General features: G+C 43.3%; 1 protein-coding gene across 1 annotated transcript in view; it reads right to left on the reverse strand.

Annotated features, from left to right (window-relative positions):
- Positions 1 to 318: 318 nt before the first annotated feature.
- The window catches only part of LOC125287873 (LIM and SH3 domain protein 1-like), a 28,401-nt gene continuing 13,604 nt past the window's right edge, over positions 319 to 15,115 (reverse strand). The window contains exons 4-7 of the mRNA XM_048233937.1: positions 6,943 to 7,050; positions 2,657 to 2,732; positions 2,263 to 2,366; positions 319 to 1,632 (exon numbers count right to left, since the gene is read on the reverse strand). Coding sequence (XP_048089894.1) covers positions 1,459 to 1,632; positions 2,263 to 2,366; positions 2,657 to 2,732; positions 6,943 to 7,050 — 462 coding nt within the window. The 3' untranslated portion in view covers positions 319 to 1,458. The remainder of the gene's footprint in view (positions 1,633 to 2,262; positions 2,367 to 2,656; positions 2,733 to 6,942; positions 7,051 to 15,115) is intronic.

Here is a 15,115-nt window from a genome sequence, read left to right on the forward strand (position 1 = left end):
CATGAAATTTGTTCTACCTGACCTGCTGACATGGAATTAGTTATTTTTGGTTCTAGCTGTACCCTAAGATCAACTTCCATATTTCCAACCAACCTCAGTCAGACAAGTCTACGATCTTATGGCTAAAGCCTTTAATATGCCTTAAAAAATAATAATAATAGTTTCACACATTTGTCATGACCTGAGCCAGTAGAGGCAAAAAACTGAGAAAACAGCGAAGAAATGACCAAACCTGCATAGTTTCTCTTTAACAAATAGGTGAGGCTTCACTGCATGGGCACAATGGAGGCATTAGACAAGGCAACAAGTACCAATCACTTCATTTCATTGCACCATTTTATTTTTCAATATAATGGATTGGAATGCTTCATTAAAAAATAACAATGGAATGATAAGTCATTGGTTACGCTACGCAGTGGGGTTTTGGAGCTTTTACAAAATATCGTTTCACCTTTTTATGACCGACCTCCGTCTAAAGGTCATAGGGAGGTCAGTCTGAAACAGCAATGCACTCTGTCACAAGGATTCAATTTCTTTCTTTTCATATATAAAACCATCTGATTTTTTAATTATCTATTTGGTATCATTCCCGATCATCCCTAAAAAGTGCATTATCACATGTGTGTGTGTATGTATGTGTGGGTTTTTGGAGGGGGTTGACTGCACTCCTCCAACGTTGCCTGGCATGGATTCTGTTCAGTTAAGACATTATGGGCTGGATCCTCCAGTGTACCGACCAAGTATCACCAAACACTACAAAGTGGCGGAAAAACTCTATTACCCAGCAGACACTGCAGCCCATGACCTTACTTCCTTGCCAAGGTCAAATCAACCCAGCAAGACTGAATGTGGGGACCAAATTCACATTGTGCTCAAATATAGAAACATAAGCCGTGTCAAAACAAGGATACAACAAGGGAACGACAAGTGACACAAAACAGAAGAGCCGCCGAAGCTTTGCATTGCGAATAGGTGCGTGTCAAAGAGAGAGAAACGAAATAAAAAATAAAAAGACAAGGTAATGGCAACGGAAATAAAAGGCATTGGTTTGTGACTGCCATTTGGAAATGGTGTTGGCTTTTAGTAGCACATGGTTCAACTGCCATGAACCATACCTTCAACTTTTTTTTGTCATTTAGTTAATATGACCCATTACAAATAGAAAAAGAGCAGAAAAACAAAGTGAAATTAAGTGGTGAACTAATTATTTCGAAAACAGACCAAGAACAGAAGTTGTCGTGACAACCTCACTGTACATTGCGGCTTTTACGCTTTTTCATTTTTAAATTTAAATTTCCCCCAAAATCCTCCAATCCAGCCCTTAAATCTCTCTCCAGCACCCTGCCATTTCCTCCCTCTCCCTTATCCCACACTGAGGAACTCTCATTCACTCTTCCCTCCCTTCCTCTCTTCCTCCCTCCCTCCAGCCATCATCCCTCCATCTCTGCGTAGTTTGTCTCATGCCATCTCCACGTAGTTGGCTGGGAGCATGCCCTGCTGCCCGGTGCGCTGGACGCGGCCGAACATCCACCCCTCGTCGATCTGCTGCACGTCCAGGATCACGTCGCCCTCCGCGAACGACACCTCGTCGTCGTCTGCCGCTGCGTAGTCGTACATGGCCCGGAAGCGCTTCTGTCATGGCGACGCCAATCATGGAGAGAGAGAGAGAGAGAGAGAGAGAGAGAGAGGGGAAAATATGGAGATACAGAAAGAAAAAATAGAATGAAAAAACACCAAAAGACTGAAACATTAAAATGGACAAAATAAGCAAACGACTAGACTAAGAGACATGACAATTGCATTTTCCCCAAAACGACATTACACATTTAATGTACAGACTTCACATACACTACACCAGTGGTTTCTTAAACTTTTCACAATGAGTACCACCTCAGAAAGCAATTGGCTCTCCAAGTACCACCATCTGGCATTAAAATACAGTGATCGTGTTAAGTTTTTTTTAATATATATATTTTGATATAATCACTTCAAATTATTTTATCTTTATAAAAAAAACCCCATCTCAGAGACTCCTGGAGTACCACTAGAGAGAGTTTGTGTACCCCCCCCTCCCACCACCACAAATATAATTCAATACTGTAGGAAACACTGAAGCCTGTTTCACATACACCACAACATGGCCTTTTGCATTGACAGTGGACATTTTGCCTGTAATCACTGACTTAACAAGACATGGTTTCTTGTCACCACATATGTGAATGTGGCGTAAGGCAAAAAAGGAGAAAAGCTGCATTTCCTTACCCCACCACTGGGTGGCGGTGCAGCTGCAGCAGGGGCAGGGGCAGGAGCAGGAGTAGGAGTGTGAGCGACAGGCTGGGGGTCGTAGTTGTAAGACTGCTGGTAGCCTACAAACCAACACATGGAATCATTAACCAGACTGATGTGACTCAGAGAGATTCAGATAGACCTATGAACAGCCATAAACATATGGGCAAATAAGGATGTAATTTTGCTTCTGTGTGTGTGTGTGTGTGTGTGTGTGTGTGTGTGAGTGAGTGAGAGAGAGCGTGCGAGTTAGAGCAATATTACTGGGAACAGTATGACATACAGAGTGAGAGAAGAGGCAGAGTAAGAGAAAGAGAGAAAGAGAGAGAGAGAGAGAGAGAGAGAGAGAGAAAGAGAAATATGCATATACCTTGATTGGAATTGTTCTCAGATGGAGGGACTTCACCTCCCATCCGACTCTTTTCAAAATCCTCATGGTATTTTATCTACACACGCAGACACACACACACACGCAGACACAAACACACACACACAGAGAGACACACAGGGTGGATATGATTTATGTCCAGCATTAGTATTGACGGATGTCGCACCACCCCGTTTCGTCCACAAGGGGTCAGTCACCACCATCCCTCTGGAAGGAGGTGCCTCCACCCTCCATCCCCTTGGGCCCTGGCCTCATGCAAGCACTGCCGTTTTTGGAAGAATACCCAAACCGAGAGGAAATGACACGCCAGAGCGAAGTCACATGGCCAAGTGGGGTTGCCTGGCAACGTGCCACGACACGCAATGAGGAACAGGTAGTCAGTTTAGACAGTAGGAACTCAGGAGAAACAACAGGAGAGAGAGAGAGAGAGAGAGAGAAAGAGAGAAAATGTAGAAACTATCAGGGGAATACTTTACAAATTACCTGACCATGTCGAGCTTCAGAGTTTAAAAGAAAGAACAGAATCTGTGGAATGATTCAGATGTGGAAAGAAAAAAGAAGAATAGAGGGAACTCCAGATGGGTTGGCTGAGGGAGTATAACGGATGTAGGGAGCGAGGGAGCAAGGGAGCGAGGGAGGGAGGGAGAGAGAGAAAATGAAACAAACATGCCTAAACATGAGCTCCAAATGAGCCCTAGAGCGAGAACCGACCTTGAAGGGAGAAAGTGAGAAAGAGAGAGAGAGAAAGAGAGGGAGAGCCTGGGAAACATCTTAAATCACCAGTCTAGCCTCCAGGGTTTGGCGGACATCAGCTAACCGTTACCTATCGTGTGCGCGCACAGTACAGTACACTCACTCATGTGTTATAATGTAATGGTGGAGCAGGTCTGGCAGAGCTCAAAACTGGACAGGACTGTTAGATGTGCTGGAATAATGCTATTTCCTGTTATTTCCTGTCCAAATATTGTTTTTCAACATTGTTGCATTTCAAAACTCCAACTTTAAAGTTAGAACACTAATTATATGGAGTTTGATAACTGAGTATCAATGAATCACACATCTTCTGGCACATCAGCAATGGCACGAGTAGCTTCGTCACGGCATATCTTTCCATGATGAGTGTAAGCATTGTGCCATTATGACTGATGTACTGGACTTCCATTACTACTGACCATAAAGGCCATGTGTTTAACGGTTTCATGCAGGTGTTTCGTTTCCTCAGTGCAGTTTCAGTGTTATTGTTCTGGGGTAAAAGTAGTGGATAGCCGTTTTAAATGTCACAATTTTATGCCTGGGTCACATACCACTGGCGGGTTATCAGGCTTGCAGACCTGCTGTCTAGGCCGTGTAACAGAAGTGAGGCTTGTCTGGTACACAGTGCTACAGACATTGTTATTGGAGCATTAGGCTGAGTGAGACTGTTGATATGATGGGGAGTTATTGCATGATAATATTACTGGTATTTGAGTATCGCATTAGGCACTCAATAATAGCCCTAATCCTCATTCGGTTTTGTAATATCATGGGTAGCCTATCATATGCACAGTTGACTGAAGTAGTGAAAGGCCTATGGCAGTGTTGCGTGTGCTTTTGCTACAGTAAATCGGGATGGGCGAGATACAGTTGCTACAGTAGCCTGCCCTGGTTATAATCAACAGACATAGTATGTGAGTTACACTTTTGATGGCAATTTAGCAGCTGCACAGTGAAGACACCGAGTATCTACTTAAAGCTGCAACTGGGATATGATTACACAAGTATTAGCCTGCGGTAGCTAAACTCTCTGTCTTAAGCCCTCCGTCCATAGCCGCCAATATAAGTGCACCAACACTTCTTTGTCACTTGCCCACATAGGCCTACACCAGCGCTGACATTTTGACAAGAATTCTATAAGCAAGGAATTTTATTGAGCGGTGCCAACAAAAATAGCACTGATTCGTAATCTACAGGCAGCAGCAAAAGGTTCGGCGGTGGTGTGGGTTGTATTGGAAACAATGGAATCTACATCGAAAGTAGAGTGTGCGCCACTTATGTCGTTGGCCATGTGCAGAGGCCTTCAGTGTGTACTGTAGTGCAGTGGTTCTCAACTGGTCTGACTTTGGGACCCACAATTTCCCATGTTCATAAAGTCGCGACCCATATATATATTTTTTAGCGTTCAAGCCATGGATATGGTGAGCTACATGGTAAGACAAGCGAAGTGCCTGTAGGCCTACTTGTTTGGCATTAGCCTACATTTGTGAAGTCTTCAACTCTTAATGTCACCTTTCAAAGTACTCTACAGGTATGACTTTGACAGAGGTGCCTTGTTTCTATGTGGCATTTTAGTTTTGATGGTTTCATGCTCTCATGTGCCAGCCATCTACTGCACACCACACAATGGGGTTTCTATCCTATTTTGTCCTCAGTTTAAGCAAATCCATATCTGAGCTTACTGTAGCAGCCTACTTCCTTTACCACTAAAATGATCTCTAACATGACCTGTCACATAAACATTGTCTATGTCCATGACAATGACTGATATGTAGGCTACAAATAAAGTTTATCAAAAAAATAAAGGTCCAATATTAGATCTGATAAGGCATCATTTTAAATTGCTGATTTTTAAATTTATTTTTAACCACAAGCTCTGCGACCCACCCAGAACCGTTCCGTGACCCACTTTTGGGTCCCGTCCCACCAGTTAAGAAACACTGCTGTAGTGTACAAGGGGATAAGCGAACATCCACAAAACGTAGGCAATCCCCTATGGGAGGCTCGGAGGCTAATAAGGCTTCACCTGGAGCTAGCATTCCATTGACCCCCGTTCATTTTGGTGTCACTTTGACAGCGAATAACTTTACATCTGAAGCGTTTAAAGACTCAATTTGTCCATTGTTTATTTCTAAAGAAACACAACAATGTATGAACGGCACACCCTGTACTGTATCTCACGTTATGGCCCCATAGCAGCCGTTTTTGTAAAAATAAGTAGGCTAACAATGATGTCATGACCATGCACGGTAGAGAAATTATCGTATAGACAGGAGAAGCTCACAGTGAATCAGGGGGGAAGTATATAGGGGGACGAGAAGCCCATGAAAGCATTGGAACACAATATTCCAGCAACATATTGATGGACTGGCAGTACTTGGGAATGTAGCAAGTGAATTCAGTGAAAGTTACATTTATCCACGAACAACTAGGATATTTAAAGGAACCGTATGTAAGAAATGTATTTCAATGAATCATAAAATGGCCCTGATATGTCACTAGACATTAAGAAATCATGTTGATTTCAAATACTTATATCACTGACAACAGTAGTCCGGCCAGGATATTGTCATTTAAAAAGTGAAGTTGCAGCCCTCAACTGATGTTGATGTTGTCATGTTGTGTTTTGGCCTGATGCGCCACCCTCTACCTATCTACTAATCACAAAGTCAGTAGTGTTTCTGCATTCGGGTTGCCAGCTCTGCCAGTCAGGGGGGAGGGGGAGGGGATACACCGCTTTACAGTAATTTGAAAGTGATGGCAGTGCCAGTTTTGGCCACAATCTTACATACGGTTCCTTTAAAAAAATAGTATATGTAATTAAATAATTAAGTAGGGGTAATGAATTATACAGGCTTTGGTTAAATAAACCGTGGTTAACGGTTTATTTATTTACAGATCTACGCTTGATTCAGATTTCTCTCGGTGTGGCTACCAGAAGAGTTAGACATTTCAGACAGGTTGCTCACATCCCATCTACGCATAGACGGTAAAAGGAATGGACTCAGCGACTCCGTGGTCATGCACATGGAAAAAAACTTTTTTCACAGTGAAAACTGAAATTTGTGAAGTGAGTGTTAGCCTTTGGTTGCTAACCTTGCTTTATCTTCGTGGGTAGAGTGAAGTGAGTGTTAGCCTTATGTTGCTAACCTGTAGCTAACCTTGCTTTATCTTCGTGGGTAGAGTGAAGTGAGTGTCAGCCTTATGTTGCTAACCTGTAGCTAACCTTGCTTTATCTTCGTGGGTAGAGTGAAGTGAGTGTCAGCCTTATGTTGCTAACCTGTAGCTAACCTTGCTTTATCTTCGTGGGTAGAGTGAAGTGAGTGTTAGCCTTATGTTGCTAACCTGTAGCTAACCTTCCGTTATCTTGGTGGACAGAGTAACGCGAGTAGGCCTAAGACTTATCTTGCTAACCTTGTTTTATCTGGTTGGGCAGAGTGGAGTGAGTGTTAGCATTTGGTTGCTAGCCTTGCTGTATCTTAGTGGGTAGAGTGAAGTGCAGTGTTAAGACTTACGTTGCTGATCTGGTCCTGTGTTTTCTTGATTCTCTGCAGCTCGGGCGTGTCCGCCACCACACTGAAGCCCTTGCCTTTGTTCTTCTCAAACTCCTCTTTGTACAGCACCTGCAGTATGGACCACAAACATAACACCATCATCATCATTATAATCATCATCATCCCAACTTTTATCATCAACATAGTCATCATCACCTACAGAAGCACATTATCATCACAATCATCCTAACCGCCAACACAATCATCTTCATCTTTAGCATCACCATCCTTATCGTCATCATTACCATCACCACAACCACCACAACCTTTGTAAAACACTGAAATGTTGGAAAAGTAATTGTGCCAGAATTGTTTATATATTTTAATATATAAAATATTTTGTAGCGGAGTGGCTCGCTGTGTAACCTATGATCCTCTTAGTCAAAATCAGTCAGTTTATTGCCAAATTATTGCTGCTGCTAGTGTTCTCTAAATTATTTTCTTCTCATAAAAACTCTCAATGTTGCAATGTGTTTGCTTCATTTTCAGCATTCTGGGAGTTTCTGGTTGAAACTGCGCGGTTAATGATAAAGTAAGAAGCTGCCCATATAAACAGATATTATCTAAAACTATACCTTACAAACCAAAAGGGGAGCGAACCACTAGGCCCCCATGCAAAACCGCCACAACCACTACACCATCATGGCTATGACCCAAGCTAAGTCTACACACAAGCACATAACAGCTTGCTGCCAACACCAGTGAAATGCATCAAAGATTCACACTTAGCTGTGGTCAGATGACATGGGCGTTTTGAACCATGTTTCGAAGCAGCGTTTTGAAAAGAGCTTCGAAATCTCGACACTGATTCCAGACATCAGCTTTCGAGCATCACATACACTCCAATATTACTATCAACAATAACCGCCGTCAGTAGCACATCATCATCCCAATCATCATAACCACCAGCATCATCTACATCACTAGCACCATCCTCCTCCTCATGGTCATGAGAGAGAAAGAACTAAACAGGTTGGCATGATCGTGAGCATAGACAGACAGTACAAAGTTCAAAGACTAAAACTTCATCGTTTCATGGTGACCAGCTGGTCCAGCTAATTAGCGCATCTGTTGAAAATGCAAAAACATTGGCTGGCTCATTGCATAGGTGACGCATTACAATATGCTGGCTCTTTATTTTTAAGCCTTGGTTTTTCTCTCTCTCTCCCTGTGTGTGTGTGTGTGTGTTGTTTGTGTTACTGGGTTTATGGGGACCATGTCACCCAAGTAGGCTAACAGTAGTCAGACCTGTTGGCAGTTCTCTGTGTGTGTGTGTGTTACAATGACAAGGTATGGCCTGTATGTCTTCACAGCCCAGACGCTTCCTAAACAGTCGAGGTAGGGAGTGGAGTGGAGTGGAGTGGTTTGGGGAAGCCCTTCTCAGTGCTTATAAGGCTAAGCTATGAGGCTGAGAGGTGCCCTCTGCCACTGGCTGCTTTCATAAGACTTCACTCCCTTGTGAAAATATGGACCCTCCGCGTGTATACACACTTTCTTTAAACACACACGACTTAACTGAAAACATTTTTAAAATGCCTGAATCTACCCATGCCACACACACACACACACAAACACACACACACACACACACTGACCTGTCTTTTAACAGTAGTCACACATATACACAGTAGTCATTAAACCATTTCTAGAATGCTTCACTTCACTCATGTGCATGCATAAATACAATCTTCAATATCTTTCACAAATACCTATGCAACCATCACACACACACAGAGTGAAAAGTACTGTTATCTATTGGAGCTATTTTTCTTGGATATCCATAATAGCACCAGCTTGGCACCTCTCAGCACTGCTGGTCCTATTAAGACACATACAGACCGCCACACGTCGTCAGCACACGATTCTATGGGCACCAAATGGCCACCGCACTGCTACAAAGCACACATACTGTACCCCTGTTGTGCACCTCCATTGCACATTGACCTCACCACAGACCTATACCATTCATGTGCCCTGCCAACCTCAACCAGATGTGGTCAAGCTTGATACTGACAGGAAGCTTCCGCTGTGAACATGCTTCCCCTCTGACTCACAAAGCCATAACTTTAGCTGCTATAGCTTTCTAAATGGTGCAGGGTGTTTATTAATAATATCCCAGTTCAGACGTGTGTGTGTGTGTATACGTGTAATATATATATATATATATATATATATATATATATATATATATATATATATATATATACACACACACATACATACATACATATATGATGATGATGATATATATACATATACACTGTACTGAGCTATGTCACTTTGGATATCATCTGCTCAAAGCCTGTATGCATATGTCCAATGTCTTTACTGCCATCCTAACAGCCAATAACCAGCAACCAGTAGATCATTATGGGATTCAGTAAAAACGGCCATATATTTTCCGCAGCATTACCATAAGAGGGAGAGGAGCTCAGTAGGGTCATCGGGCCCAGGCTCATAAAAAGCTACTCATTTGCATGGCAGCTGATGGATGGCAGGCTTTTTGAAATAGTGACTATGCAGTAATACAGTAGGTTTCATCGGAAGCTTTAGAGGAACAGACAGTGGATTCTCCATTCGTCGATTGGTGTGTGTGTGTGTGTGTGTGTGTGTGTGTGTGTGTGTGTGTGTGTGTGCGAGACGGGCAGTGAGACAGAGTGAGTATGTGTCTTTCTGCACATCTGTATAGAGAGCTGTATTAAACGTCACTAGACATTAAGAAATCATGTTCATTTCAAATACTTATATCACTGACAACAGTAGTCCAGCCAGGATATTGTCATTTAAAAAGTGAAGTTGCAGCCCTCAACTGATGTTGATGTTGTCATGTTGTGTTTTGGCCTGATGCACCACCCTCCACCCATCTTATAATCAGGACGTCAGTAGTGTTTCGGCATCCGGATTGCCAGTTCTGCTACAGTAATTTGAAAGTGATTGCAGTACCAGTTTTGGCCACAATCTTACATACGGTTCCTTTAAAGAATACAGGTGTGTCGGGGATGGCCTGTATGGATGTGTGCGTGTAGAAAACTGTATTAAAGAATATAGGTATGTATGGATGACTGCATGTGTATAGAAAACTGTATTAAAGAATATACACTACTCACAACAAGTCAGGGACTTTTTGGGATGAACCTAAAATCCACTATAACCTTTACAGGTGAACTTAATGTGACCTTCTCTAAACGTTTGAATGTGCATGTCCTACAGTTCAATGTTTCAGTACTTCCTGTACTGAAACATTAAATTTCACCCAAAAGCCAGATATCCTTAACTTTTTGTGAGTAGTGTAGGTGTGTATGGATGACTATGTGTGAAGAGTATAGGTATGTATAAGTAAGTAAGTATATATACTCTTGATCCCGTGAGGGAAATGGTCTCTGCATTTATCCCAATCCATGAATTACGGCTTCCACACACAGTTGTGTTCAGTCAACGCATGCCAGTGGGTGTTCCCAACGGTAGCTATGCAAATGACTTGAAGTATAACCGTAACTTGATTGGCTGGTGCCTTCTGTTGTGGTCCGTCAGTGCAGCAAACTTGCGACGTGAGCAACACGACGCAACGGACCCACAATTCAGTTCGGCAACGGATGACGTAAGCCCACGTAAAGTGGACGTGATGTGTCTCCAGCACTGCACCGCACGCAGCTGTGTGTGGGAGCCGTAAGTGAAACACACTCAGCACACAGTGAACACACAGTGAGGTGAAGCACACACTAATCCCGACGCAGTGAGCTGCCTGCTACAGCGGTGCAGTGAGGGGTTTCAGCCGTGGATGTGGGCATGGAAGAGCAGTGCTCAACTACTTCCCTTGCCCACATTTTCCCTACTGGTCACTGATCGTGACTATGTGTGTATAGAACTGTACTAAAGAATATAGGTATGTATGGATGACTAGGTGTGTAGAGAACTGTACTATATACTGTAGGTATGTATGGATAACTGTGTGTGTAGAGAACTGTACTAAAGAATCTAGGTATGTATGGATGACTGTGTGTGTGTGTAGAGAACTGTACTAAAGAATATAGGTATGTATGGTGTGTAGGGTTATGAAGGACAGTTCATCAGTACAAATGTGGCTTCATGTGTCTGAGCGTGACTGTCTACACTGCATGTCTCTGGGTGCTTCCATGAGAATGTGTGGGTGTGTATATATCTGCATGTATTTATCGGTCCAAGATTTACATGAGCGAGTGTGAAAGAGTGTGTGTGTGTGTGTGTGTGTGTGTGTGTATGTATGAGAGATAGATTAAGTGTGTGACTGTGCATGTGTGTGTGTTTGAGAGAGCATTTGTTTATGTTGTTGTGTGTGTCTGTGTCTATGCATGTTTATCTGTGGCTGTGTGTGTCTATCTATCCATTTGTGTGTGTCTGAGAGAGAGATTATGTGCGACTGTGCATGTGTGTCTTTTTCAGTGTGCATGTGTGTATTTTTCTTTTTCTTTTACAGTTAGTTAGTTTGTGTGTGTGTGTGTGTGTGTGTGTGTGTGTGTGTGTGTGTGTGTGTGTATGTGTCTTTTACCCATGCCAGTAATTTCAGTTGACTCGTCTGCCAGTCGGAACTCAGTGCACAGTAGTTCAGATTCCTCTGTGAGTCACAAATTCTAGAAAACAACGGCAGACAAAGGTCCACTTCCCTAAAAAAGACAACAGCTCAGTCTGAGCTGGCGCTTTGACCGTCTGCACGAAAAATCAGTCAGTGTCTGAGTGGACACTGTCTTTCACACCCCACAGTCAGCACATTCAGGGGACTTTGTGCGTGAACGCTGTCGTCATTCATATCCGTTAACACTTGCGTGTATTTGCGTAGAGTAGACACAATAACTGAATGAATGTGTGTCTTTGAATAATCCCCAACCACCATCAACCACTGATTTGACTTGGCGAATCAAGAGTTTTGCAATACCTCTGATTAGTCATGAGGTATTGGAGGCAGAGATAAGTTAGGACATGCAGCACTGGGAGCAGGCCGGGGGGGGGGTGTAGCAGGACTGAGAAAAAACTCTGCTCTACATGTAATCATCCCAGGAGGTTTCACACGGATAGTTGCCAGGGCCAGTTTCTACAGCTGAAATAGGGAAAGCCTAGGTAGCTGAGCCACATCTTACTGTTACTGTCTGTTACTATTAGTTCACATCCACAGATCAATGGCCCAGGACAAACACACACACACTTGACACACTAAAATGCACAGGCAAATGTACACACAAAGACACCCTGGGATGACACACACACACACACACAAAATAACAAATGACACACAATAACCCGCAGTACCCAAATAATGTATGCAATAAGCCACATTACACACTATGAATACAGGAGGTCACAACCTCAGTATATGTCAGAAAATCTGACCACCCCCCTCAATATATGTCAGAAAATCTGACCCCCCCCCCCTCAATATATGTCAGAAAATCAGATTTTTCCCCCCTCAATATATGTCAGAATATCAGACTCCCCCCCTCAATATATGTCAGAAACATCACAATCAGATTTTTTCTGCAAATGGTGCAGCCCTCCTCACAGCACATGATGTCAGGGTGTGGTTTTGGCCTGTTGGACTATCGTGTTCTCTGCCAGGGACTGACTCCATGAGTTCCAGTTAAAGTGATGTCTGCAACCCTCTGCATAGCACTGTCAGTGACCCCGTCTCGAAACTGACCATCTCTGCATAGCACTGTCAGTGACCCCGTCTCTAAACTGACCATCTCTGCATAGCACCATCAGTGACCCTGTCTCCATACTGACCACCTCTGCATAGCACTGTCAGTGACCCCCGTCTCGAAACTGACCATCTCTGCATAGCACTGTCAGTAGGGCTCCGAACCGGTTCAAGGAACGAAAACGAAAAAACGAAAAATGAACGAATTTTTACGAATTTTACGAGGAGCGAAACGAAACGAAAACAAAATGGTCTTCAACTGTTCCGAACAGAAACGTTATTCTGAAATCCACAAAACCGGTTAATAACGTTTTTTTTTTCGTTCTCTATATAACAGCTTAATAATTTGATTTCTGCAGTTTGAAATAAAAAAAAACGAATAAATGGACCTTTGGTCCAAATGGGTATATTTTGTCTTGCTGTGACAATGGGTATATTTTGTCGTCTGCCACTTCGGATCTTAGGCCAGCTCGTAGCGTAGGCCAGTGTTTCTCAAAGTGTGGTCCGGGGACCACTGGTGGTCCGCAAGCTATCCCAAGTGGTCCGCGAGCTGTTGTAAAAAATAATATAGATGCGTTGTTTGCAATATTGAACCAACTTGTATGAAAAATCCAAAGTTCTGCAATACTGCCTATGTAAGCTATGCCAATTTAAATCATATGAATCCTCTGACACAATAAGCAAGGTGCAAAGACAATAAGCAAGGTGGGTTCAGTGAGTAGGCCTATTGTGTCTATTAGCTATGTGGTCCGTGGAGGTTTTTCTAATGGTTAAGTGGTCCTTGGTCTGTAAAAGTTTGAGAAACACTGGTAGGCTACTGAAACTGATTTGAAATTGTTTGTAGCCTATGCGTAATAGCCAATTTTGCCTGTCCACGCTTTGTCGCTTTTAAAGTCGGGATTTGAAATGTTTTATGCTAATTATAGCCTATTCTATGTAGCCTAGAAGAGTTAAACAGGAAATTTGAGATAGGCCTTGTCAGCAACAGACAGGTTCGTTTATAAACAGGGTTGGAATTATAGCCAAACCTTTGAAGATCTCCATATGGATAAAACTCCAAAAGGCTACAACCAGGTAAGGAGTTTAGCACGTATCCAGAAATATTTTTGATAAGACATTATTTATAGGCATAGGTTAGGCCTACAGTAAGTCTGTAGGCTATGGGATGGATAGCCCATCTGAATGTTTTTGGATGCCGCCTGTGATTTATTATTTTTGGCCATAGCTACGGTATAGGCTAAATCAAGGGGAAATAATGAGTAGCCTACGTCTATTCTAAGGTAAAGTCCACAAACATAGACTTGATGGGCCCGCCAAACACTGCCGGAACTTTAAGAACGAACGATATTTTGCGTTCCGAACCGGTTCAGGACCGATATGTTGGTGGCGGAACACATGCAAGAACGAAAACGTTAAACATAGGCCTATCTGAACCGTTCGGAACAGAACGTTTGAAAAATAATTTCGTTTTCAAGCCCTGACTGTCAGTGACCCCGTCTCGAAACTGACCATCTCTGCATAGCACCGTCAGTGACCCCGTCTTGAAACTGACCATCTCTGCATAGCACTGTCAGTGACCCCGTCTCGAAACTGACCATCTCTGCGTAGTTCTGAGTTGCACATCTCTGAAAGGACAGTCTCTGTGTGGCGCTGTGAATAGCCAGTCTCTAAACTGACCATCCCTGCGTAGCTCTGGGAGTTGCGCGTCTCTTAACTAACTGACCATCCCTGCGTAGCTCTGGGAGTTGCGCGTCTCTTAACTAACTGACCATCCCTGCGTAGCTCTGTGAGTTGCGCGTCTCTTAACTAACTGACCATCCCTGCGTAGCTCTGTGAGTTGCGCGTCTCTTAACTAACTGACCATCCCTGCGTAGCTCTGTGAGTTGCGCGTCTCTTAACTAACTGACCATCTCTGCTTCCTCCCAGGCCCTTCCTCTTCCTCTTCTACTCACTGCACTGACGGATAGTTGGCAATTGACCAGCACACAACAGCCCATACACGGCCTTCAGCCCTAACCAACACCCATTTCCTAAACACACACACACGCACACCTATACGCATGCACACACACACACACACACACACACACACGCACATACACACACACAGAAAAAATCCATTTCCCAGTGACATTTCTCACCTTCAGAAAAAACCCAATGATGTGAAATAACTAACAACTTTTTTATCATTTAAATACACACACACACAGTCTGTCCCTTCTCCCGGCTACTGCACTGTCCCGGAAATTCCTCATAAAGAGTCTGAACTGACCCCTGGAGAGAAGGGACCAAACAACGAACAACTCCCTGTGATTCAGTAAACATGGGAGGGAGAGAGAGAGAGAGAGAGAGAGAGAGAGAGAGAGAGAGAGAGAGAGAGACAGAGAGAGAGAGCATGTGTGTGTGAGCAGGCATTTGTATGTCACACTGATTCAGTATGTATGACACATGTATGGGGAGAGAGAG

Source organism: Alosa alosa, chromosome 22, assembly GCF_017589495.1.
Source record: "Alosa alosa isolate M-15738 ecotype Scorff River chromosome 22, AALO_Geno_1.1, whole genome shotgun sequence".
Lineage (NCBI taxonomy): Eukaryota > Metazoa > Chordata > Actinopteri > Clupeiformes > Clupeidae > Alosa > Alosa alosa.